Source organism: Bactrocera oleae, chromosome 2, assembly GCF_042242935.1.
Source record: "Bactrocera oleae isolate idBacOlea1 chromosome 2, idBacOlea1, whole genome shotgun sequence".
NCBI lineage: Eukaryota > Metazoa > Arthropoda > Insecta > Diptera > Tephritidae > Bactrocera > Bactrocera oleae.
In genome coordinates, this window is record NC_091536.1 from 99,459,565 (window position 1) to 99,482,415 (window position 22,851).

Genomic DNA, 22,851 nt, shown 5'->3' on the forward strand with positions numbered 1-22,851 from the left:
ATAATATTCCTCATCAAATGTGTGATATAACATTTTTGCTCTCGGTCACCAGCATACAGAAATTCAACTCATGTGCCGTCATATAAACGGAGTAATTTAATTATATATAAGTAAAGAATAAAATTGATATAATTATTATAATGATAACAATAAAATATTGTATGTTGAATAAATTACAAACATATTTATAAAACCTATGATTGCGAAGTTTACAAAACCTTGAAGCATATAAAAAAAACTGTTCGGAAACTTCGAAAATGTTCGAATTCAACCAAATTATATAGATGACGTTTTAGTGAACAAATGTCAAATTTTCAAACTCTTAAGCAAATGCAAAACACGTGGAGAAGTTTAAAGCGTGGAACTTGTTATTTTAAATATTTTGTACTTATTTTGTAATTGTGAATTGTGGCATATTTCGCTGTAAATATGGTTTGTATTATTTTTTTTATTTCTGTAATAGCATATTAATATAATATTTGGAATTTTTAGTCACAACTATACGTCCTTTACGAACACGCTGCGGGATTCTCCCTTTTTTCGGTCAAGGAATTTGAAGAAGTATCTATGTTTCTTCCTCAAGTTGAGGCATCCGTAACAGATATAGCAAAATTCCATTCGATTGTAAAATTAGTTGGATTTTCTCCTTTCAAAACAGCAATAGCGGCCCTGGAAAACATTAATGCAATTTCTGAAGGTATTGCGCCACAAGATTTGCTGGTATTTTTAGATGATTTCTTCTCAAAGTTGAAGAAGAAGAAATGTACCTTAGGTATTGCGGATGCTAAGTTGGGAGCTGCTATTACTGAATCGATAGGTGTGCAATGTAGCCACTTTGGAGCTGTACCAGAAATATTACGTGGTATACGTTTTCATTTTCATCGGCTGGTCAAAGGTAATTTTTTTTTTTTATTGATAATATAAATATAGCATATAAATTGACTGCTTGTCATCTCTTTTAAGGATTTACCGACAAGTCTGCCGGTGTAGCACAACTGGGTTTGGGTCACAGCTATTCTCGTGCCAAAGTCAAGTTTAACGTTCACCGTTCGGACAATATGATAATACAATCCATTGCGCTTCTTGATCAATTAGATAAGGACGTAAATACATTTTCAATGCGTATACGGGAGTGGTATTCGTACCATTTCCCAGAGTTGGTCAAAATCGTTCCTGATAATTATTTGTTTGCTAAAACTGCTAAATACATAAAAGATCGTAAAAGCCTTTCACAAGACAAATTAGAAGAATTGGAGGAAATTGTAATGGATTCGGCAAAGGCGCAAGCTATTATTGATGCAGCAAAAATGTCTATGGGTATGGATATTTCAATAGTAGATTTAATGAATATTGAATTATTTGCGGAGCGCGTGGTTCGTTTGTCTGAATATCGAAAGAAAATGGCAACATATTTGCACAATAAAATGGAGGCGGTGGCACCAAATTTGCAATCTCTAATTGGTGATCAAGTAGGGGCCCGTTTAATTTCGCACGCGGGCAGTTTGACTAATTTAGCTAAATATCCAGCTTCAACAGTACAAATATTGGGAGCGGAAAAAGCACTTTTCCGTGCATTAAAAACCCGTTCAAACACACCAAAATATGGATTGCTTTACCATTCGTCGTTCATTGGACGAGCTGGATTAAAGAACAAAGGCCGCATATCTCGTTTTCTGGCCAACAAGTGTTCGATTGCATCCCGTATTGACTGCTTTTTAGAGAAACCGACGAGGGTTTTTGGTGAAACTCTAAAGCAACAGGTGGAAGATCGTCTGAAATTCTATGAATCTGGTGAAGTACCACGTAAAAATATAGAAGTTATGAAAGAAGCCATTGAAGCAGCAGAAAAAGAAGACAAAAACAGTGTTACCGAGGCACAAGCATTAAAAAAGAAAAATAAGAAAAAGAAACGCAAAGCCGTGGATGCGGAAAACGGCGATGTTATAGAAAACAAAACGAATGGAAAGGCTGAAGAAGCAAATGACACAGTGGTAGAAGAGAATGGCGGTGAAGCTGGTGAAGGAGAACCTAAGAAGAAGAAGAAGAAAAAGAAGAATAAGAATAAGGACGCAGAGGCTTAATTGTAAACAATCAGACATTCGTTGGGTTATACAAAGTACATAGTTAAGTGGTGATTGCATTCATTTGCCTCATAAATGTATAACATAAACTCTAATATTTAGGTTATTATTATCTGCTATTGTCTTTACATTGCGTAATTGGGAAATTACTTTTGTGGGACTAACATTTTTTGCAAACCTAAACAATTTGTGAAATCAGAGCTGAAAATTTTGAATAAAGTACGGAAATATTAATAATCGCATTTCCCTTTCTTTTTAATTTTGTAGACAAAAAATAATTGTAGTAATTGTTTTTTGTTTTTATTTTTATATAAACTTATGTGCGTTTTTATTTACAAGTTCAATTAATAAACCAAAAGAAATATTTTATTTAATGCTATGCTAATTGAAATCACAGTTATGCAGAGAATATATGTATGTATCTATGTACATACACTACCGTTCAACTAAATAGATTCAACGCTTCAACCAAAACGAAGGGTACAGGTACAGTAAGCACCAGTTGGCCGAAAATTTTTATGCATTTAGAGAGTTTTTCTAGCACCTGTTTATACATTGTGAAAATGGGTGAAACTAAATGACCACCACGCCAACTCCCCATATAATAATTATGTTGAAAACTATTAAAAGTGCGATAGCTCAATAAATAAATGCTTGAACCCAAGATGGTACAAAAGGTTTTCATAATAGCTAATATCAAAATTGAACAGAGGCCATCTCTAGGTGAAATCCTAAATCTTCCCACCAACTTCACCAATATCCAAAAAAAAAAATACTATTACTTTTAGCTCAAAAAAGAAACAAATTGGCATTACTTATTTCTGAATATCTTGAGTTTATAATAACGAACCAAAGGTATGTATCTTTTTAGAGTAGGTAAGTTTTTCCTGCTATGTTGAATATACAAAAATGCACAAATATACACAATGCTTAAAACGAAATTTAAGCAGTAGGCTTTAAAGCTATACAGCTTAGCGCCAGGGTACATGCGTATATTTAACTTATTTCTTAATTTTTCTAAATACTACTTGGGTAAGAGCAATGCCAGCTACATCATCAAAGTCTTATATTTTCGAATATGTGTATCTAGCTGCACCAATAATGAACGTTTTCGATCAAAATCGTTGCGAGGCATTAGTTTCGGTCGTGGTTTCGTTTGGGAAATTTCTACAAATAGGTAATGTTTATACAACTGATACACTGACGAACACAATTCAAATATGATTTGATTTATTTGTTACATACATGTACATTGTTTATATAACAACGCAAGTTTTTATTTTAATGTTCCACTCTGAAATTAGCAAATTAATTAATTTACCACCAGGTAATGTTTGCAATGGTTTATTGCAATTATTTCTCTTTTGGAAAATTACGAACAATTTTTATACGTACACATATTAAATAACGAAATTATATATTTATTCTCATTAAATTCTGTTCCTAATTTATGTTCCTATATACTATATAATATACGTACATACAAATTTATGTTAATTGAAGTGAAGTGCACTGTAAAAGCATTTTCTGGGTCAACCATAAAATAATACTACGGAATTACAAAAATATTAATCCATATACATATTTTTACACAACCTTGTTTCATTATTTATTTAACTTTTTATTGTTGCTTTTTAATGAAGTGACGATATGCACAAACTTAACCCAAACGGGAATAAGGACGGAGTGGTTACCTATTATAACGGTACGTATTAAAATTTATTTTGCGGTGAAAGAATATTTCAAGGCGAACACACATTTAAAATATAGAGAGAATTAAAAACACAACTTAAATAATAACAATCAGTAAGATGAATAACTGTCGTCAGTTATTCTTATGCCTATGAAGACCAAGAAACTTTCTGCAGATGTCAATATTCAGTAGTATTACAAAATGTTAAAGCAATAGAGTGCAAGTAGAGTAGAGTAAATAAATATCGTAACAAAACAAAAAAAAAAGATATATATATAAATGGCGGCATACATTCTTCGTTGGAGGAACAATTGTTTTCAATGGGAGTTTGAAAAAATATTCATGCGGAATGATTCGTTAATCTGTTAATCATTACCTTCATTTACACATGTAAATATATATACAAGTATATGTATGTATGTAGATTATGATCGCTTGGAACATACCCGTCGTAGTAAGGATACGCTTTGATTAACTCTCTTTTGTATATTCAATTAACTCATTTTATTCACTAATACAAATGTATGTTTAATAATATTTAACGTTTTCAATGTATTACATTTCATTGCAGATTTGTATAAGTATTGTATACTTTCCTATTGTATGTAACACGCATACTCATTGTAATAATTAACATATAAAACTCAAAAATGGAGGCAGCAACGCACTCCTTGAATGCAGTAAATTTTACTTATATGCATATAAATGTATAGGTATGTATATCGAATGCACTCATTTATATAACAGACATCATTATAACATTTGTGCATATCGATTTAAGCACACATTCAATTTTAATTGCTTACGAATTTCTTGAGTCAAAAATTGCAATACTTTTTCTCATTCAAAAAATCAGCGCACACGGATAATCTTAATAATTAACATTGCAGTTGGATCGTAAGGATGAATCAAAACAAAACATTAAAATAAAAACAAGAACAAGAGAAGTAAATTTTTTCAGAACTATACAGTACATAATAGGTATGTCGGTGTGTGATTTATTTATGCTATTAAATATCATTGGAATATATCAAAACCATGCGCTTGTACTTGATTATTGTTGTTATTGCCTCCGTGTTTTTGGTGTTGTGGCTGTTCTAAATTCATTGCACTAAAATTAGCAAACATTTGTGTAGCTGTTGTTGATGTTGTTTGCTGTGATAGAGGTGGAATGTTTTGTGATGTTGGGGCAAAAAAGGCGCCTGGAATGCCGATTGTGGCAGATGGGAGTCCTGCCGAACTCTGTACAACGTTTGACGTACCAAGACCGGGGCTGGTCAATGGAGAAATGCCGCCGCCGACAAACGCACTAAAACTAGAAGTTTGTATTGTCGATGACACGTTATTATTGCCAACACTACCACTGCCTATGTGTTTCGTGGGGCTCTGGGTTTTTAGCGCATTCATCGATGGTGCTGGCACATTGGACTTGTTTGATTTGCTGTTCAACAAGTTGTCTAGATCAATTTTCAGATCACCTGTCTTCAAGTTTTCGGACCAAGTGGCACCAACATTTTGTGCGCCAACTGTTGTAGATGTATTTATTGATTCGCCCAAAGCCAGTTGTTGCTGTTGTATGTTGCTAGCACTTATGGGTTGGAGTAAATTGCTGTTGTTGTTGCTTGAAATAGGCGGTAAGATATTGTCTGAAAAATTAGAAATTCGACGGTGAAATTAATACTTTACGGTTACGCTACTGAAAATGAAGTAAGAGTGTCTCAAAATGAGGTGATATACTCTTTATTATACACTCATATACATTTGTGGATTTCAAGTACATATAAAGAAAAATGTGAAATGTATAATGTTGTATTTTAATATAATATAACAAAGCACAATTCTAAAGGAAATACATTCTGGAGAAAAGTTCTACCAAATGGAGTGTGGATTTGAGTATATTTATTACACATACACATCGTTTTAATACACATATTTTGTGTATTTTATTTAAACAATTTGAAAAATAAATGCAAGTGAAAGCTATTAAGTTAGTAGCAATTAAATAAGAAAAAATTCTATACAAAGAAATATTTGCTAATATTTGAAAATAATAATAATACAACAAAAATGAAAGGATGCCGTTTTAGTTTAGTATTTCTGCAAAAACTAGTCTTTGCAAAATTAGTTGATATAGTTTTAAGAAAATAATTACACTTTATATGTGTCTTTGAAAAAGAAATAGCGCAAGCATTTTTAAATATTTATAATATTAATATCGGAATAATAATCGAATAAATGTAGTGTATGTATGTAAGCATATGTAAAAAAAAGAGTTAAAATTAGTGATTTAATCATAAGTGCTCCGTTTGTTGTAAATATTTTAGGAAACACAAGCCAAGCATTTAACATCCAAATTATTTTGTTATTCTTATTTTGGTTTACCTAATGCGTCCGTGGTGGTACGATGCCGGGTATGTTGAGAAACGCTTTCATTTATACATACATGCAAAATATTATAAATTTTTTGTATTAAAACAAAGAATTTTCAATTACAAGGTGTTGAAGGAAAATCCCAAAATATTATCGTTAAGCAAAAAAAAAACGACAAAAACAAATAAGAAATACAATCAAAATAAATTTACAAAATACTTTAAAATGTATGTACATAAGTAGTATGGAATTCAGAAAAGTTTTCTGTTTCTAGTCAATTTAAACATTTAAACAAAACTATCTGCATGAATCCCATTGTACAAATGTACAATTACATACTTGTAAATATATTATGGTTAATTTATATAAAAAACATATTTACACATGATTTATTCAAAATATTTAAGTATTTCCAATAATTTTGCTTTCCCTATTTAACTGCGCTTAACACTTGCAAACATATTAAAGCTCTCATAGTTGATGCCAATCGGTTATGGTTCATAATGCTTTCTTCCTTTTTTCTTTTTCCTGCGATCTCTGGGGTTCTATTGTGTGAATATTATTGATTTGTTACATCTAAGTGAGAGCAAAAGTTTTCGCTGCCTGTCAAAGGCAATGATTGTATTTCTGCATAGAAAAGCTTTTTATCGTAGATATTGAAATAGATATCTAAAAATTGCATAGCTGGATTTATCCGATTAATCTTAAAACTCATATTCTATGAAATATGTTCCGAAAGTATAAAAATATTGTATAAGAGCTCGTTTTTCTGTTTATTAAAATTTTTGTTATTGGTGAAGAAAAAAATACAATTATTTACATAGGCTTTCACGAAATTTATTCGTTCCATATATGATATTTTAATTTCGACAGTTGTAATGATTTTTATTCAATTTGCGCTGACGAGTATAATTTATAGCAAGTACTCAAAATTTGATTAGCGATATCACGACATTCTTCTGAAGTTTCGCCCCCAAATAGCGGTGATTTAACTAAATCTTCCAGCCATTGTTGTATTTCAGCAACGCGCTCCCCAAACTGTTTCATAAGAACATATGCTGGTGTGGTCACCAAAGTCGCACCAATAAGTTCTAATGTGGCCAGTCGAACCCGTGTCTCAACGCTGAAACGCACAAATGAACACAAATCAAAAACTTCTTGAGTGATGACGGGGAGAAGGGGACAATTCGTGGCACTCAACATAAATACAGTTAATGTGTGTAGAAAATTAACCAACAATAATGTATCAATATCGTGCGCTATGTGATCGGGCTTCACGTACAACATCTGTCGAGTGCGTGGACCACGAACAAGCGAAAAGAAAAATATGCCTGCTACAGTGTGGAAATGATTGAGTTTTGCGGGTTTTGTGTCCAACGTTTTGTGCTTGCCGTGAAATCGCTTAGTTTTCTCTTTGAGGCGTTGTCGTATTATACGTTGAGCTGTCAGTAAACGAGATTCGTGTTCATTATCGAAGTGGAATTTGCGGGGATGTTTCGCTGGAGTTGGTAGGAGTGCTGTTTCCGCGAAAGTTTCTGCTTCTCCTGTTATACCGGAAAGTTCTTTGGCAGCGGCAGCCAATATTTGTAGCATGAGAATTCGCAAATTGGCATTATAGCATGTATTTTCGGTGTGAAATTCCCGACATAGATACTTTGCAGAGGACCCTGGTACAGACACACAAACTGCCACGCCACATTTGAATTTCGTCCGTTCGAAGTCCTCATAATAATAATGCATTTCAAGTGGTACGAAAATACGCAAAATGTCAATAGCGAGACTGGAGTCTTGTTGCGACAATTGTGAACGTATCAACTGTTCTGCTGCAGATATGGCAGCCTTAAATACTTCATAATTATCTGGTTTTGTGCTCAAAGTGTGTATCAAGTCCGGTAGAAACTTGGGGCGTTTTTCTGTTACGATTGACGTGTCGTTAGACATATCGTAAGGTTTATACTCTTCCTCATCATCATCAGAATCTAGTTCTTTTATTTTCGTTGATTTTTCAACACTTTTCAAAGTTACATAAAGGGGGTTTGACTGAGAGTTCGGTGTAACAATTTTCGATATTTCAATCGTTTCACTTGTGAAACTTTCTAATAAATTTGTTAATCTATTCAAATTAACTTCTGCGTCTACGGTATCGTCTTTTTTAGGTATTTTGTAGTTATTTGCTATACTATCAAGTTCTGTTATCAATCTGCCACGTGACAACTTTAATACATCTTCATAATCGAAATGCAAGCGATCCTCCGTTTTTGTGTGTGGATCTTCTATGTAATTGAATATTATTTCCACCACCTTCATGCCAATATGCCTTTGAACCACGTCGGCGCATTCCAAATGAAAACGTAAAATATCATGGAGATAACGTTTGTAGTCGTTGTCATTTAATAGGTGTACCTTTCTGTCTTTCTGTTCGGCAAATAACTGTTTAGCAGTAGCTATAAGTAATTTGCCAAAAGTTAAATGCTCCTTATCTGTTAGTCTCTGCAAAGTAGAACGCTTCGACCAAACGCTAAGCAATTGCTTGAAGACTACCTGTACCAATTTAGGATCGCTCAATGCTAAATAGCGGACTAAGGCGCAGAGAGCATGCTCGGAACTCGGCGTGCGTTGTATCGTCAATGTATGTGTGAAACAATATTGCCAGTTGTCTGAATTGGCTACAGCATTACCAAGCAAGCGATACACATCGACATCTGGCGCTGTAAGCAACACAGCCAACCCTGCTTTATGTATAGCATTTGAGTCCAATGCATTAAACATTTTCTGTATTACGACACGCGGTCTTGACAACTTAGCAAACTCGTCGACGATTTTTAAAAATTCATATAGCTTGCTGTCAGCTTCTTTGGTATTACATAAATTCGTTATTATACGACTTAATAGTCGGCTGCAAAATTCCAAGTTAAAACACGAAATGTTTTCACACTTGAAGATGAAATTCAAAGCACAAAGTAAATGCCTGAGTAGTTTATGAGCATACTTTTTGGGTATAAATGCATCTGGAAAGTTTTGACCCAATTTATTAGCTACCCTATTCGGTAGAGAAATAATAATTTGCAAAAATTCTGTGACATCCGCATTAATTTCTTCGAATTTTAGCGTAGGCAATGCCTTTAATTCGCATTTGAACTCTTGTGTCAGTATTGATTGAGCGCGACAGATATGCAGAATGGTTAAAGGTAATAGTTGAGTATCATTGACGAGCTCCGACAATACAAATACTAGGGTTGTGGACCCATCTTCGTCCAGGATATTCAGATATTTGTTGAGCGAATAAAAAGTTTCATATATATAAGCAAAGTTGCAGTCAACTCTAAAAAGATTGAAAATCTGCACATCACTATCTGATGATCGAATATCCGGCCATTTGAGGCTAAACAGTTTTATAAGGCTATGCAGGATTTCCGCATACTCATACGCGGCGATTTCTGACCAGTCCAAGGCATCCTTGTCGAGACCAATAATTTTCTCCGCCGTGCAATAGCCAGGAAGAGCGCCACTTCTGAACAAATACTCGATTGTTTTAGCAATTTTCGTTGCATCTGCTGCGCATGTAACTTTCGGTATAGACTTGATTGTATTAATTGCATGTTTAAGTGTATTTTTAATGCTGACAGGTATTGGCTTAATTCTGAGTCTCTCTTCTGTGCCATCCTCGACTGAAAATGGAGAAGAACGTGTGCATCCAATTGGAATATGTAACCGCAAAAATTACAAATGTATGTACGTGTAGATACAAAGAGTATGCGATTGTCTTTACTTTACATTTCTACTTTTTAACTGCGATTTGTTTGGTTTATAGTTAATTACACTAAAATATTTAACATATTTAATTTCGAAATTATACACATATAATGTCAATCATCATGCGCGTAATATTTTATATGAACAACTTGGAAATTTTTATATATATTTTCGCCTATACGGCAATGGTGTTTACTTACAGTATAAATTATATAAAAGAAAATAAACTTACCCATTGGCATACTTTGGTGAATAGATAAGTCCCCCAAACCAGCTAAAAGATCTGTAGTAGTTGAAGCGCCAGTCGTCGCCGATTCTGCAGAAGTGGCTGAGGTACCACTAAATAAATCAAATGAATCGTTAGCTGGAGTTGCCGTTGTCAACAAACTATTGTCCAGCGCTCTGAGTGTGTTAGAAGCTAAACTTCCTTGAAATGCGGAGAAGTCTGCAAATTCATCGGAAGCTCCCGCAATGTTCGTCGTAGGCAATTCAGGCAATGATCCACTATCAAAGGCTGAGGTAAAATCACCAAATTCTTGTGCCTGCTTCGACTCGATTGCACGAGGATTAAAATCGTCCAAATCATCGCTTGTAATGGCAGCACTAGTCAAAGTTTTATCGTTCGGCGCTGGGCAGGTTTTAAATATATCATCAAGTAAGTTATTATTATTATTGCCGCCAATAATATTTTGCTGTACGCCTATAAGATTGTTGTTATCTATTGACCCAACGTCACCCCCATCGTTTCCGTTGCTACCAATTAAATCATCCCCACCACTGATGGGCGTATCTCGATGAGTAGGCGAATGTATACCCGCCGCATTTGGTGACATTTTACCAAAGTTTGCTGCAGCTCCCATGTCAATTTTTTTACTTCCAACAACTGGCTTTGCAGTTGGCTGCCTTGTATTACTAGATGGAGTGTTGTTAAGCGCGGATTTTTGACGTATATTCATATTAATAGAATTTGGCTTGGCCTCTATGCCAAATTCAGCGGGGCTCGAACGATCATTGTAGCGATTTGCTCTCCTGTATGGAGTATAAAAACTGTTAAGCAAAAAAATACTCTAATTTCTTCCACTACGCACCTAGGGCTCGGCGAATCACTATCCGAATACTCCCGCTCGCCTTCATACTGTGCATCCTCATCTTCGTATCGGTCACCACCGCGTGCATCGGAATCTAATAATAACACATTCATTTTATTAAGCGTGCACTTGGTTACAAAATCCAGATATGCTAATTTCCTTACACCAATTGTCACCGAAATCATTGCGCTGTGCACGCCAATCGTTATAACCACCACTTTGCGCACTCATGCTTCGCATGCCCATTGCATCGCTACTCATACCTATATATTTATCCTTATTCTTTTTTGCTTTTTTCCGCTCCTCGCGTAAACGTTCATCGTCCTGTATAAAGTCTATTAATTCTCTAACCTGTAATAGAGTCAAGTTGAAATAAAGAAATGCGTATCAAATTAACACTTCACCTTATGCCTAACGTTAATACCCTGATCCTTGCCACCTTCATCGGTGAATGTGTAGTTTTCCAACGACCGTAAATCGTAAATATGTTCGCGAGATGATGTCACGACACGCTCTGAACCATTCCGTACTAAATAATTCAACAGTAGTAAGCTCTGTATTTTTTGGATAGTTGGGAGATTATATGAAAAATGTAATATGTTTAAATTTTCCTTTTCTTATAGTTAAAGGGAAAATGTGCATACCTTATACGTTCGCCGCCAGTTAGATTTATTGTCTTGTAGCATGCGCTTCCATAGCATGGACATGACTTCCGGAAAACTTTCATATGAAAAAGTTGCATGAGCCAATTCCTGCATTAAAGGTCCTGTGGGTCCCCAAGGATCATCATTTGTTGCTTCACGCACTTTTCCTTCGATTTCCGTATAATTCATAACGACATTGGTTCTGTGATTGGTAGAAGGAAGGTTTCGTTAAGGAAATGCATAAATATATACTTATTTACATAACTTTATATAGTATATATAGCTTTCATAGAATTTTGCAACTGCCACCTATATATAATCAGACAAGTGAATATGCACTCATGCTAACTAATATTGTCAATGTAGGATAATATCCTTTTCGTTGCAACCAAAAGTATTAGTTTTCACTTTATTAAATTGCACTGACGACATATCTTACACAAATGTCGGATGTCTTTATAATACCATTATCAACTCTCTCCTTCTAAACGTTTCTGGACTTGATCCACAAATAGTTAACACATACATTTTTTATAAATCTATTTAATTTACCACTAAACAGGATATGAATGCTGCTATATTAGAAGTGTCAACCGCTAAGTTAATGAATATGCTATGAGCATTAAGACCCTCCATTTCTTTATTAATGTAATAAATATTTTTTAAAATTAATTGTAAACTTTAAAAATTGAATTTAACTTTAACCTCCTTTAATTACTGCTGCATCTGGATAATCAGTTTTTTTTTTTTTTTTTTAGCCTGTGCTAATTTTATGATCGACGGAATTCTAATATGATAATTGATCGTGCCAATTAAGTGTAAAACTTGTAAAAAATTACAGTAGGTACTTTGCATTTCTGTGTATTTAGCTAGATAACATGAAATAGATAAAAACATTTATAATAAGCCATGCTGTTATTTCAATGGTCTCATTCACATGTTTATACCTTTAATTTTGATCTGTTGAAACAACTGTGATTAAATTTAGTTATAAGGAAACTTCTAAAAACTAATATTTTGTAAATTTAAAATATATAAATAAGATTCATTTTTGTAGAAAAATATAATTTAGCGTAAAAACTCATAAGGTGTTATTTATTTCCTGCCATTGGGGTATTATCTGTTTTCTTTATTCCTTTTGGTTTCTTTGTAAAATTATATTATTTTCTTAATCTGGAGAACCTCCTCTGTCCGTACATACCCATTTTAACCCCGAATTCGGGGGATGCTATTCTAGCATTTACCCCTTGTTATGTACCAATACAAAACAGGTGGTAGCTGCGTGTTTAAAGTAAAAAAATAATTAAATACGAAGGTAGTACTTAAAAACACAGAAATGGAAATCGAAAGCTAAACTGAAATTTGAAAGCATTTTTAATTGTTAGCTGTCACATATGAACACACCCGTGCTGTGTTCGTATTATCGAATACCTATTTTATAAATTACATTTTATACAAAAAATACCAACTTGCACAAGAATTATAGATTTTATCCAATCAAAAACCACCTGCCTTATAAATACAAAGCGAAAGCAGATTTATATATACATATATACATATGTGCGCAATTGAAAATGTGATTTAAATATAATACGAGAGAAAATGCCTTTAGATTTTGATAACCAATTTAGAATTTAGTTTAATTACGAAATTTCAATACACATTTGGTTAAAGTTATAGATTGCCTCTAGCAATACGTGTGCACACAAGGCCTTTTGGTCACTAGTATATTATCTTTAAACATTTTCCTGATTGATTCCGTACTTACACTTTATCGGCCAATTCGCGTACCTTCCACATACTTATGAATTTATCAACCATTTTGCTTGCAGTTCGAATATTTTCACTATCTTTACACGATATCGAGTTCGTGTCCACAAAACTGCAAAATTCCAAAGCACCTGTTTAAGTTTCGCTTATTCTTAAGTGTTTATCAAGTTTTACTTTATACACTGCAAAATTGATGTTCATGAACTGTACAATTTTACACGAAAATAAGGGGGAAAAATTGAAAACTAAATGAAATCCGTGGAATTTTAGAAATTAATTTGTGGCAAAATTTATTGAAAAGAACACAAAACGTTTTGGTGATTTGTCACCAGAGTTTACGCGTTTCAATAAATTGGAGAAGGGTTGTACCCCTGCATAAAATTTGGGATGTGCCGAAAAAGTATGTTTTTACTGAAATTTGTGTTTGGGAAATAATTTAAATAATAATGTAAAGCAATAATTCAATCGAGTTAAACTATATCCACTCAATCATTTGAATTAATTTAGTATAAAATTTATAATGTTTTGCTAAAAAGGGGTAAAATCCAATAATGGCTAACTGTATTAGATGCTGAAAAAACCACTATTATATTATTATTATTAAGCTGTGGCAATCCACAGGCAATGTACATTGCTAACCATTTGTCAAATTCATTGCCAATGGGGTTGGCAATGTTCTTGTGTGGGCATTTGGCAATATTGCTTGCAATATAGATTTTTAGCAATCTTTAATTGCCTGTCCAGATGCCCCAACTGTCAGAAAGAAGGAGAACTTAACTACTGGTTCCTAACCAGTCAATGAGAAAACGATCCTTAGCGGATGTGTATGATTGACAAATAATTAGAATAAACATGTTCTTACGTGATAAGCTCCACAGGCAATTGACATTGTTAACGATCTGTCAAATATATTGCCATTGATACTTGTGTGCACACCGATCGTAAAAAATCGAAAATTTTCCCCAACATGAATTCGTACGCACACAAGCCCATACACGAGTAAAGGCCCATTCACATACAACTTTCATCGCTTTTTGTGACAGTTCGTACTGAAACAACGAAGTGAAGCAACCAAAGGGTATGCCACAATGAACGCTTTCTCTCTTATCAAAATGCCGACTGTTGCTTTGCAAAGCGTAAAAAGATGAGATGCCCAAGATTTTGGTTCGGTTCGCGTCGAAACATTTTGTGTAAACGTACGATACATAAGTGTATATCGAAATTTTCTGTCAAAACAAATGTCTGACGCAAAACAAAGCAAAAGTTCTATGTGAATTGGCCATAAAACTTACTTGCTCGCATACCGATCGAACGCACATGTAAGTATGCGCTTTCGCAAACGTATTTGTGAGTTATGTAGTACGAGCTTTAGTAGGCAGTAAATATAACATAACTAAAACTAAATATTTATATTTCATAATATACTTATTGTTACTTTTTTAGAAAATAAATTATCTTCCATAGTTTTTGTATTTTTAGATTATGAACTCCACTTAAAATGTCAACAACGAGTTCTGAACGAAGATCTGTTCAGTACAATTATTTCGTAAACTTACGATTTATCGTTTGACTATCAGATTTAGACATGCATATATATGTATGTATATATTCCATTCCTAGGAACATATTATTACTTTTGACGTTTGTCTTGCGGTGTTCGTTGATTTTCATACACATTGTGGAAAATGTAAATTTTATAAATTAGAAGTTTAATGTCAACGATTTGATATTCGAATATTCATTTTAATAAACATTTATAATTTTAAAAATTTGCAACATTAATTTTTTTAAATTTAATATTTTCCATATTACAATTGATCATCAGCATTCAAAAGGTTATATAAAAGATTTGATCTATATACAGCAGGTCCTATCGGGCAAATACACCACAATTATCAATAGGAAGTGTGAACAATGTTCGTGTTGCAACGCTTTGTCGGTGGTGTTTCCGCCCAGCTTATTCGGCGTATACAATATGCAACATATAGTACATCTGTAAGGGGTGCTCGATTAACGGCAACTGCGGCAACACAAAAGCAAGGTGATATTTCCCTCCAAGATTCAGGGGAAAGGGAGTCGAGTACATCCGGCGACGACCACTCGGACTTGAATGCAAAAAGACCAAAAAGTATATTAATTGAAATAAACTGATAGTAAAAATATAAAATATATACACCGATTTTGTGACAGGTTCTTTAGTTGCTGCAGCGTTTGAGTCCCTTAAAGAAGACAGCCACATAAATGAAAAATCGAAAACTACTGACAGTAAAGGTAGAAACAGCCTTGACGAGCGCATCATCAACGCGAAAACTGTAAACGGTCTATTATCTGTGTCCGAATCCAGTGGACCGCTCTCACGTAAACATGCACTGCAAATCGTCTCGATACTAGCTGAATGGAGCTCTATAAATCGTGCTAAGATTGCTGAATTTGAAAATGATGCTCGCTTTCTACGTGTTTGTCGGGTGCTAGGGCGCACCATGGGTAAAGACGGCAATGCGAGTGGTGGCTCCGGAATCGAAAACAACGGTCCCAAACGTATATCCGGGTTTCGAACTGACGACCTTAATACTGTTTTGGGAGTTGCTGGTGATGACGAGGCTGCCAAACTTATTGCCAGCATAAGTTTACCACAAATGGTGAAGGTAATGAGTACATTGGCTCAACGTAAACGACGAAGTACTCCTCTATTGCGATCCCTTGCCTTCAATATAAGTAGCACATCTGAGCAACTAGACCTTAAACAGTCTGCTGATGTGTTGTATGCTATGGCTACCCTGAACTTTCAGGATTCAGTGCTGGCGGCGAAAATTTGCTCTGATATACAGGCTGCGTTGCCAAAAAATAAAGAAAAATCAGCAGTTGTTGGGTCCATTTTAACAAGCTTAGGAATATTAAAGTATCGCGATTTAGGTGGGAGCACATATATTTAAACCAAAATCACAAATTTTAAATAAATATTAATGATGAAATATTTTTGCAGACATTATGGAAGCTCTCACACAATGGACACTGAAAAATTCCGAAATTTGTCGGCCGCAAGATATAAGTGCCTTGTTCATTACATCAGCCATACTGAATTTCAAAAGTTCCTTTATTGACGATGTTAGTAAAAAGTTAACTACATCTATTGTAGATGCTGATTTTCAGAAATGCAATGATTGGCTAAATCACGTGTGGTCGCTTTCAATGTTAGGGCTTGTGAGTCAAAAACAGCTGAACTCTGTTTTGAGGTGAGAAATCCCTTTGATTTAACTATGAACATTTTACAACACACAAAACTACTAACATCTCTCTTTAATTTCGTATTCCATAGTGCTAATTTCGTTGAGAAACTGGAAGCGGATCAAAATGGTCTCTCACCTACATCTAAAATGAAGTTATTAAATTTGAATGCATATGCGCAGCATTTGGCATGCGACTACAAAGGAACCCTTCTGCCAGAAGATAGTGCAGTTTTCCGAGTGCCACTTGCGCATTCAAAATCTAAACAAATTTTGATTAACGGGATGTTGGATGCATTGAAGAGCTTACTACCTGCCAGCAATCATCTGAAAACTTTGCACGACAGCAAAATGGGATTTCTTATTGGTAAGTTGTTATTTTGGAATTATACACAGATTACCATATATTTTTTACAATAATCTTTCAGACGCACTTTGCTTATTCGACCATAAAAGGAACCCATTACCCGTAGATAAAGAAGATCCAAATGCAATAAAGTACGTATTCAACTTATTACTACGATTTTAAAATGCAACAATGAACAAATAAATACCCAGTAAAAGAGTAATTTTTTAACAATACTTCTCGTTTTATACTTAAAAGCTTTACTGGGTATTAATGGAGATAAAGTTTGTACATTTTACATTTTTTAATTGCGTATGTAGATATGTTTTGATGCTATTACATGTTCAAAACTTAAGATTGTTTTTTAAAGAATTGCGTTGATGGTGGTCGATTTCCACGACGTCTGCCATGGAACTCATCGCTCAGCTAGCGGCATAACGAACCTTAGCTTTGATTTGTTGGAAAAAAGTGGATACAAAGTCATACCTGTACCCTACAACGAGTTCAACACTAGTGACAAACTGCTGAAACGGGTGCAGTATTTGGAGGCGAAATTTAAAGCGATTATCAGTAGTAATGTTTAAGCTTTATACCTATTAGCATTATTTAACGCCCTAAGAAAGGTTATTGTTTATTTGTCAATGACATGTCGTTAGTTAAAGAGTTAGGCAGTTTTTATTTGAGCCCTGTATAATTTCAATATAAGTTTGTAATTTATTATGTAATAATATGGAAATGACAATTTCATTGTTTAATTATTGATACAATCTTTCACAATTTAAGGCGACAAATTGTAATATAGAATATGCTTCGTTGCCTGTCCAAAGGAATACAATTTAACATTAGTAATTGTTGGATAAACTAAAAAAACAGGAATGCTAATAAAAGAAAATTTTGTCAACATAATCTTAAATTCGCTCGATATTGATATTTTATCTACCCATTTTACATACATATATTTCAATCGCATTTTTTCTTTTCCTTGAATATCGGGTTGGCCGATTTGCTGGGAAAACCTGAGCGTGGATATTCGTTTGGTGGAAAAACAATGCGTTGCTTATTTAATCCAACATGAAACCATTGTCCCGTCTCAACGAATTCGGTGGCGATTTCAGTCATCTTGTGGAATGCAGCGCGGGCTAACATATGTCTATTGCCTACCTCCAACACCATTTTATGGTCGTACACTTTTGTCGGATCGTCAAGTCTGTAATGGTTGCGTGCCTCTGACTCAGTAAGGCAAATACAATTCCATGGTGACCAGTCTTCACCTTTCAACCACCGTGGCAAACTATTTAGAAGGTAAGTACAAATACGTAAAGTGTAAAGTTATAGAAAAGGCAAATGAAATGTATGTGAAATGTAGCAATTTTTCTTTTTCGTTTTTTGTTTAAATATTTGGTTCTTATTGTAGCACTCATAATTACCGCAAATTGCTCAATACCGCATTCTTGCTAAGTATTGAGTGACTGTGCCAGATTTGGTCAATTATGTAACGAATGTCGTCCATTTGCAGCACAAATGCGAATGACGCGTTGCAGCGGCGCTTGCGCTCATCTCGCTGTATAGCGCGTAATATTGCTGCGTACGTTTTGTTGTCCGTAGAAGCGATCTAAGAAAGGTAAGAAGACAGACGGAAGTTACTTCGTCTGTTTTAAGCACTTCTTCTCAATGTCACATACCCTTTAAATATACAAGCGTACATAAATACCATACACGCCATAGGTGTAGAGTGTGTGTGTAGTCCACATTTTGCTATAATGTGGAGGAGCAAGGTTCTATAAATTTGAAGACACCTACGAACTAATGGACAATATGACATCCACCTAATTGAAAACATTTGTTTTGACAGATTTGATTCTTTGTCGAAATATTTGAAAAAGTACCAAAACAATAATGTTTCGAAAGCGTCTTCGTTATAGTTTTTTTTTTCATATTATAAATGTAAATGTAAGTTTGTTTGTTGCGCATTCACACCGAAATCACTAAACCGGTCATCATTAAACTTTGTACACCTACTCCTAATGGTATTAGAAAGGACATAAATGTGTCGAAAGAGTCTTCAATATATTATATTAATTAACAAAAGATCATCATCACAGTATAGTGTTCGTGTACATACTATGCATTTAGTAATTTTTTTTTTTTAATGATCTTTGGTATTTGTTATTTTAATGCGAGCGAAGCCGCGGGCAAAGCTAGTAAATAAATAAAGCCAGATTTACCTTGATGTAATAGCAACGCTTGCAAGTGTCTACATTGTTCTGACGCGTTCGAAGTGCGAACTGACTGTACGGCTTCACCTTCTTACACACCTCGCACATACGTTTTTCTCCATCTGAAAAAGGAAAGCGGTGCAGATTTCAAAAAATCCTTCAAATATGGGCATTGGGGTCTTAAAGTAAGAATCAAACAGTTTTACATTTGACATGTATGCAACAATAATAATTTATTTATTTTTGGTTGGTTTTGATGCATGTTTTTGGTTTTTACTTTAACCCTTTGAGAAAAGTTAACAATTCGTACGATCGGGAGGTTTATCCTTGGAGAATTTGATCATTTCCATCCACAGTATTATCTGACGTTTACGTAAGATCTCGACGTCACAATATTTTGTGTGTATGAGCAAATTAATTTCCCTTTGAATTAGATCAAATATCTGAAATTCAGATCATTCGTCATAGTAACTATTATTCACAAAGACAATTTTACAAACGAACAAACCTCGACAAAATCCGGAAACTCACGTTCGTCCAATAATATACGTTTAACTTTTGATAAAAGCTCAAGGCGTTCCTCTCTGCTCGTCTTCTTCTGCATATCCTTATAGACTTCAGTTAGGAAACGGACCCTTTGAGTTCGTAATAAATCCAAGTGAATTATGTTATCTTAAAGAAATGTCAAAAATTAGAGTTTAATGCGTGGGTAAAAGCAATTTGCGCTCACGAATTTACATTTTTACACATTTTTTCAATAAATAAAAAGCATTTTAAAAATATTTTATTTCCTATACTCTTAAATCCTCCCTACTTCAGTCTAATTCTTGCTCCATTTCTGGATTCATGGTACTATTATATAGTACATAAGTATGTACAATAAGTATATATATTTGACCTTTTTAATAGAGTTTTTTTCAATGTTGCCTTAGATATGCGTTATAAAATCTCTGTTTAAGTAAAATAAAATTCATAAATTCATACACTCAAATTTATTCTCCAAATTTTGGGTTCAATAAGGTCGTCAATTTAGCGGCTATTAGGCTGTAGTAAAAAAATGAGTATATATATGTATGTGTAAAAGTAAAAACTACTTACGTTTCTTCATACTTTTATTCTGCCACAACATTTCAAATATACTGTAAAATAAAAGAAAAGAACGGAACTATAAGATATAGCTTACCTTTATAGCCAACCCATTTGATTGGTTCACCCAATTTAGTGAGCATTTTCTCATTGCGAAAATCCTCCATTGCTTTTTTGACTATGCAGCGCTGCTTTTCGATGCCATTTCGGAGCTGAATCTCTTTGTCGAGCAGCACATTGACCTCGGCAATTCGAGCTGGTCCTTCATACAATCGCGCTATGCGTTTCAGCTCGGCGATCTTCCATTTCTGCACCTCACCATACAACATCTCAAAGTCGTCCTTTGTTTGTGGAAATTGTTTCGCCAACTCAATACGCTTGATACGCTTCTCTGCTTCCACCTGCAACCGCTCCTCCTCAGCTTTGCGATTAGCCACCAGCCGACTACCACGCCCAAAGTGTGACGAGCAGTAACCAAGAAATCGAACGAAACACTTTTATTTGCAGTTCACCGAAATGGTGCTCATTGTTTCTTCTGTCTTACCGATACTTAGCTGCCGCATTCCGCATGAAACGCACAATCAAGAACCGACGAAAATTACGTTGAATCAAAATGATTTTGGCCAGTTTATTTTCGCGGCGCATCTTTTGGGCATAAGTTTGATATTTGCCGGGAGTTATGGTGTAATCTGTAGCTGCGGAAACATACATCACATTGTTGCCGTCCTGAAAGCACTGAGTAGATTGCTCATGCGCAGTGTCCTGGAAAGTGAATAAAAGCACTTCTTGTAAAATTTGGGATCGAAAAAAGTGTCATAAAGGCAAATGTATAAAACGCACCTTAACTCCTATTAGTAATTAATACTCACAATTTCTTTTCCTTTAAACTCATAAGTTTGTGTATCTCTGCTTATATAACGATTGAATTTCATTTTATCAAAGTATGGTCCAGTTTGAGTGAATGCATCTAAATACTCAGTACCTATGTGTTCAGTGGTAAAATTCCGAATCAATTTGAAAAAATCATATATAGAACTTACCAGTGGCTTTATCTCGGTAACCACACAAAAATGGTTTTACAATTGCTTTATTCAATATCTCCACAATAACCGTTCTGAATCCGTTTTCATCTTCAATGTTAACAGTTATAAAATCGGGCATGTGATATTTGCTGCAGCAGTAAAAGTTCTTATCATTCTCTACCATACTTAACCCGTTGTAATATACTCACTTATAATATATATTCAAATCTAACTTTGGAGGGTCCATACCATCGCCAAGATTCATTTCTGAAATATGCAACAATTCTAAATCGAATTCAAATATTCCAAATTGGTTTGAATCCGTTTGTGCCAACAAGCAACGATTTGATATTTCCCGTTCATTTTGCGTAAGTCTTATATACTTTGGGTCGACTTCAAACTTGCTACCGATATCAGTTTTAATATCAGCAATACTCGATCGATTCGAATATACTTGCGCCACAATACGAGAGCCATTTACGCGAAATTTAACGGTTACATTTTCCACTGGCAACACTTCATCGATGAACTCTGATGGAATCTCTTTAAGCTCTTCTGAACAATCATCGTTCTTATAGGAATCTGGTTGTTCAATGAGAAATGAATCACCACGTGAAGGCGGAGGCGGTATAAATTGCATATATTTTATATTCGGCAGTTCTCGTAACTCTTCACAATTCATTTTAATAGTTGCGCAATAGTTGGGATATTAGCAAAATAATAATTGTGTACACATATGTATTTATATGTATGTGTAAAATGTTTTTAAAATTTTGTGACACTCCAGTTGAACATTACTTTAATTCAAATCACTTTTGGAAGTCTTCCAGAGTGTCAAGCCTAGTTTCTGGCAGCCTTTTCATATGCTTACTAAACTTTGAAATAAAGTTGGTTCAATAGCGGCACAGGTATTTTTCCACAACACAAATCCTAAAATAACAACCGTTGCCATATATGTACATACACTCTTATGTAAACCAAAAATCAATATAAGTCGTGACATATTTCAATAGCACCACATACGCAAGAATATATGCACCCCTAATATGGAACAAATTATTTCATCCACAAAGGTGTGTTATCGGAATCGCCATGGCAATGTCGTACATTTTTTGTTTAAAGCTGTGGCTCTTTTGTTAAAATCGCTCCAGTACCATAGTAGTCTGAAAACACTGGGATCTTTTTTCAATAGCGAACTCTCCAGGTGCAATGACCCGAGCGTATCACTAGCTTGATGGATTCATAAAATCCATTAGCAGGTCTAATAGGAGAAGAAACTATTTGGCAATTACATATAAAAGGAAATGTGGCTTTGGTTTTGAAAAAAAAAACATTAGATTCAAAGATATTAATCACTCTGCGGATATTTCTCTATACCGAAGTTTAAAGCAAAACCTCCTGTATCGAATTTCTCTCTATAGCGAATCTATTTCAATCAATTCAATGTTCTTTCATGAGGAACAAGTAACAGCGTCCTAGCAAACAATTTATCTTTTTCTTCGAACAAACTGTTTAGATTTATCTTTATGTACATTAATATTATATTTATACTATTGCA

The 22,851-nt window shown here is 34.4% G+C and overlaps 4 protein-coding genes across 10 annotated transcripts; 2 read left to right on the forward strand and 2 right to left on the reverse strand.

Annotated features, from left to right (window-relative positions):
• Positions 1-281: 281 nt before the first annotated feature.
• On the forward strand, positions 282-2,323 carry Nop56 (Nop56 ribonucleoprotein). The gene is made up of 3 exons (XM_014232735.3): positions 282-432; positions 493-895; positions 964-2,323. Exons 1-3 carry the CDS (start codon positions 430-432, stop codon positions 2,079-2,081), a joined length of 1,524 nt encoding a protein of 507 aa, XP_014088210.1. The 5' UTR covers positions 282-429; the 3' UTR covers positions 2,082-2,323.
• Positions 2,324-4,722: 2,399 nt separating this feature from the next.
• On the reverse strand, positions 4,723-13,748 carry lqfR (clathrin interactor lqfR). Of its 3 annotated transcripts, none has more exons than XM_014232674.3 (7): positions 13,398-13,733; positions 11,630-11,831; positions 11,390-11,539; positions 11,150-11,336; positions 10,986-11,079; positions 10,130-10,926; positions 4,723-5,420 (listed from the first exon to the last, which is right to left on the reverse strand). In XM_014232674.3, exons 1-7 carry the CDS (start codon positions 13,448-13,450, stop codon positions 4,792-4,794), a joined length of 2,112 nt encoding a protein of 703 aa, XP_014088149.3. In that variant the 5' UTR covers positions 13,451-13,733; the 3' UTR covers positions 4,723-4,791. The 3 variants fall into 3 exon arrangements, with proteins under 3 accessions (XP_014088149.3, XP_069962242.1, XP_036213449.2); XM_070106141.1 differs by lacking the exon at positions 4,723-5,420 and adding an exon at positions 6,957-9,812 and having other exon boundaries at positions 13,398-13,748; XM_036357556.2 differs by lacking the exons at positions 4,723-5,420; positions 13,398-13,733 and adding exons at positions 6,957-9,812; positions 13,142-13,293.
• Positions 13,749-14,955: 1,207 nt separating this feature from the next.
• On the forward strand, positions 14,956-17,882 carry LOC106616176 (FAST kinase domain-containing protein 4). 3 transcript variants are annotated; one of them, XM_014232712.3, is made up of 7 exons: positions 14,956-15,086; positions 15,264-15,527; positions 15,590-16,312; positions 16,383-16,632; positions 16,716-16,990; positions 17,052-17,121; positions 17,340-17,882. In XM_014232712.3, exons 2-7 carry the CDS (start codon positions 15,314-15,316, stop codon positions 17,551-17,553), a joined length of 1,746 nt encoding a protein of 581 aa, XP_014088187.1. In that variant the 5' UTR covers positions 14,956-15,086; positions 15,264-15,313; the 3' UTR covers positions 17,554-17,882. The 3 variants fall into 3 exon arrangements, with proteins under 3 accessions (XP_014088187.1, XP_014088192.1, XP_036213461.1); XM_014232717.3 differs by having other exon boundaries at positions 17,326-17,481; XM_036357568.2 differs by having other exon boundaries at positions 14,978-15,086; positions 15,267-15,527.
• On the reverse strand, positions 17,626-22,172 carry LOC106616174 (IQ motif and ubiquitin-like domain-containing protein). Of its 3 annotated transcripts, none has more exons than XM_014232710.3 (11): positions 21,503-22,172; positions 21,312-21,442; positions 21,141-21,253; positions 20,816-21,033; positions 20,369-20,715; positions 19,694-19,857; positions 19,496-19,628; positions 19,195-19,307; positions 18,397-18,581; positions 17,923-18,260; positions 17,626-17,847 (listed from the first exon to the last, which is right to left on the reverse strand). In XM_014232710.3, exons 1-10 carry the CDS (start codon positions 21,973-21,975, stop codon positions 17,930-17,932), a joined length of 2,208 nt encoding a protein of 735 aa, XP_014088185.3. In that variant the 5' UTR covers positions 21,976-22,172; the 3' UTR covers positions 17,626-17,847; positions 17,923-17,929. The 3 variants fall into 3 exon arrangements, with proteins under 3 accessions (XP_014088185.3, XP_014088186.3, XP_036213459.2); XM_014232711.3 differs by having other exon boundaries at positions 17,910-18,260; XM_036357566.2 differs by having other exon boundaries at positions 17,626-18,260.
• Positions 22,173-22,851: the final 679 nt, after the last annotated feature.

Coding starts and splice junctions, on each gene's coding strand:
- Nop56 (XM_014232735.3), top strand. Junction 896..963: donor TTTTCATCGGCTGGTCAAAG/GTAATTTTTTTT, acceptor ATCTCTTTTAAG/GATTTACCGACAAGTCTGCC.
- lqfR (XM_070106141.1), bottom strand. CDS start 13,450: ATGGTTGATAAATTCATAAGTATGTGGAAGGTACGCGAATTGGCCGAT. Junction 11,080..11,149: donor TGATTTCGGTGACAATTGGT/GTAAGGAAATTA, acceptor TGTTATTATTAG/ATTCCGATGCACGCGGTGGT. Junction 10,927..10,985: donor AGTGATTCGCCGAGCCCTAG/GTGCGTAGTGGA, acceptor TACTCCATACAG/GAGAGCAAATCGCTACAATG.
- LOC106616176 (XM_014232712.3), top strand. CDS start 15,314: ATGTTCGTGTTGCAACGCTTTGTCGGTGGTGTTTCCGCCCAGCTTATT. Junction 16,633..16,715: donor CAGCTGAACTCTGTTTTGAG/GTGAGAAATCCC, acceptor CGTATTCCATAG/TGCTAATTTCGTTGAGAAAC. Junction 16,991..17,051: donor CAAAATGGGATTTCTTATTG/GTAAGTTGTTAT, acceptor ATAATCTTTCAG/ACGCACTTTGCTTATTCGAC.
- LOC106616174 (XM_014232710.3), bottom strand. CDS start 21,975: ATGAATTGTGAAGAGTTACGAGAACTGCCGAATATAAAATATATGCAA. Junction 21,443..21,502: donor GATTTGAATATATATTATAA/GTGAGTATATTA, acceptor TTACTGCTGCAG/CAAATATCACATGCCCGATT. Junction 19,308..19,495: donor CAAGGATAAACCTCCCGATC/GTACGAATTGTT, acceptor TTCCTTTTTCAG/ATGGAGAAAAACGTATGTGC.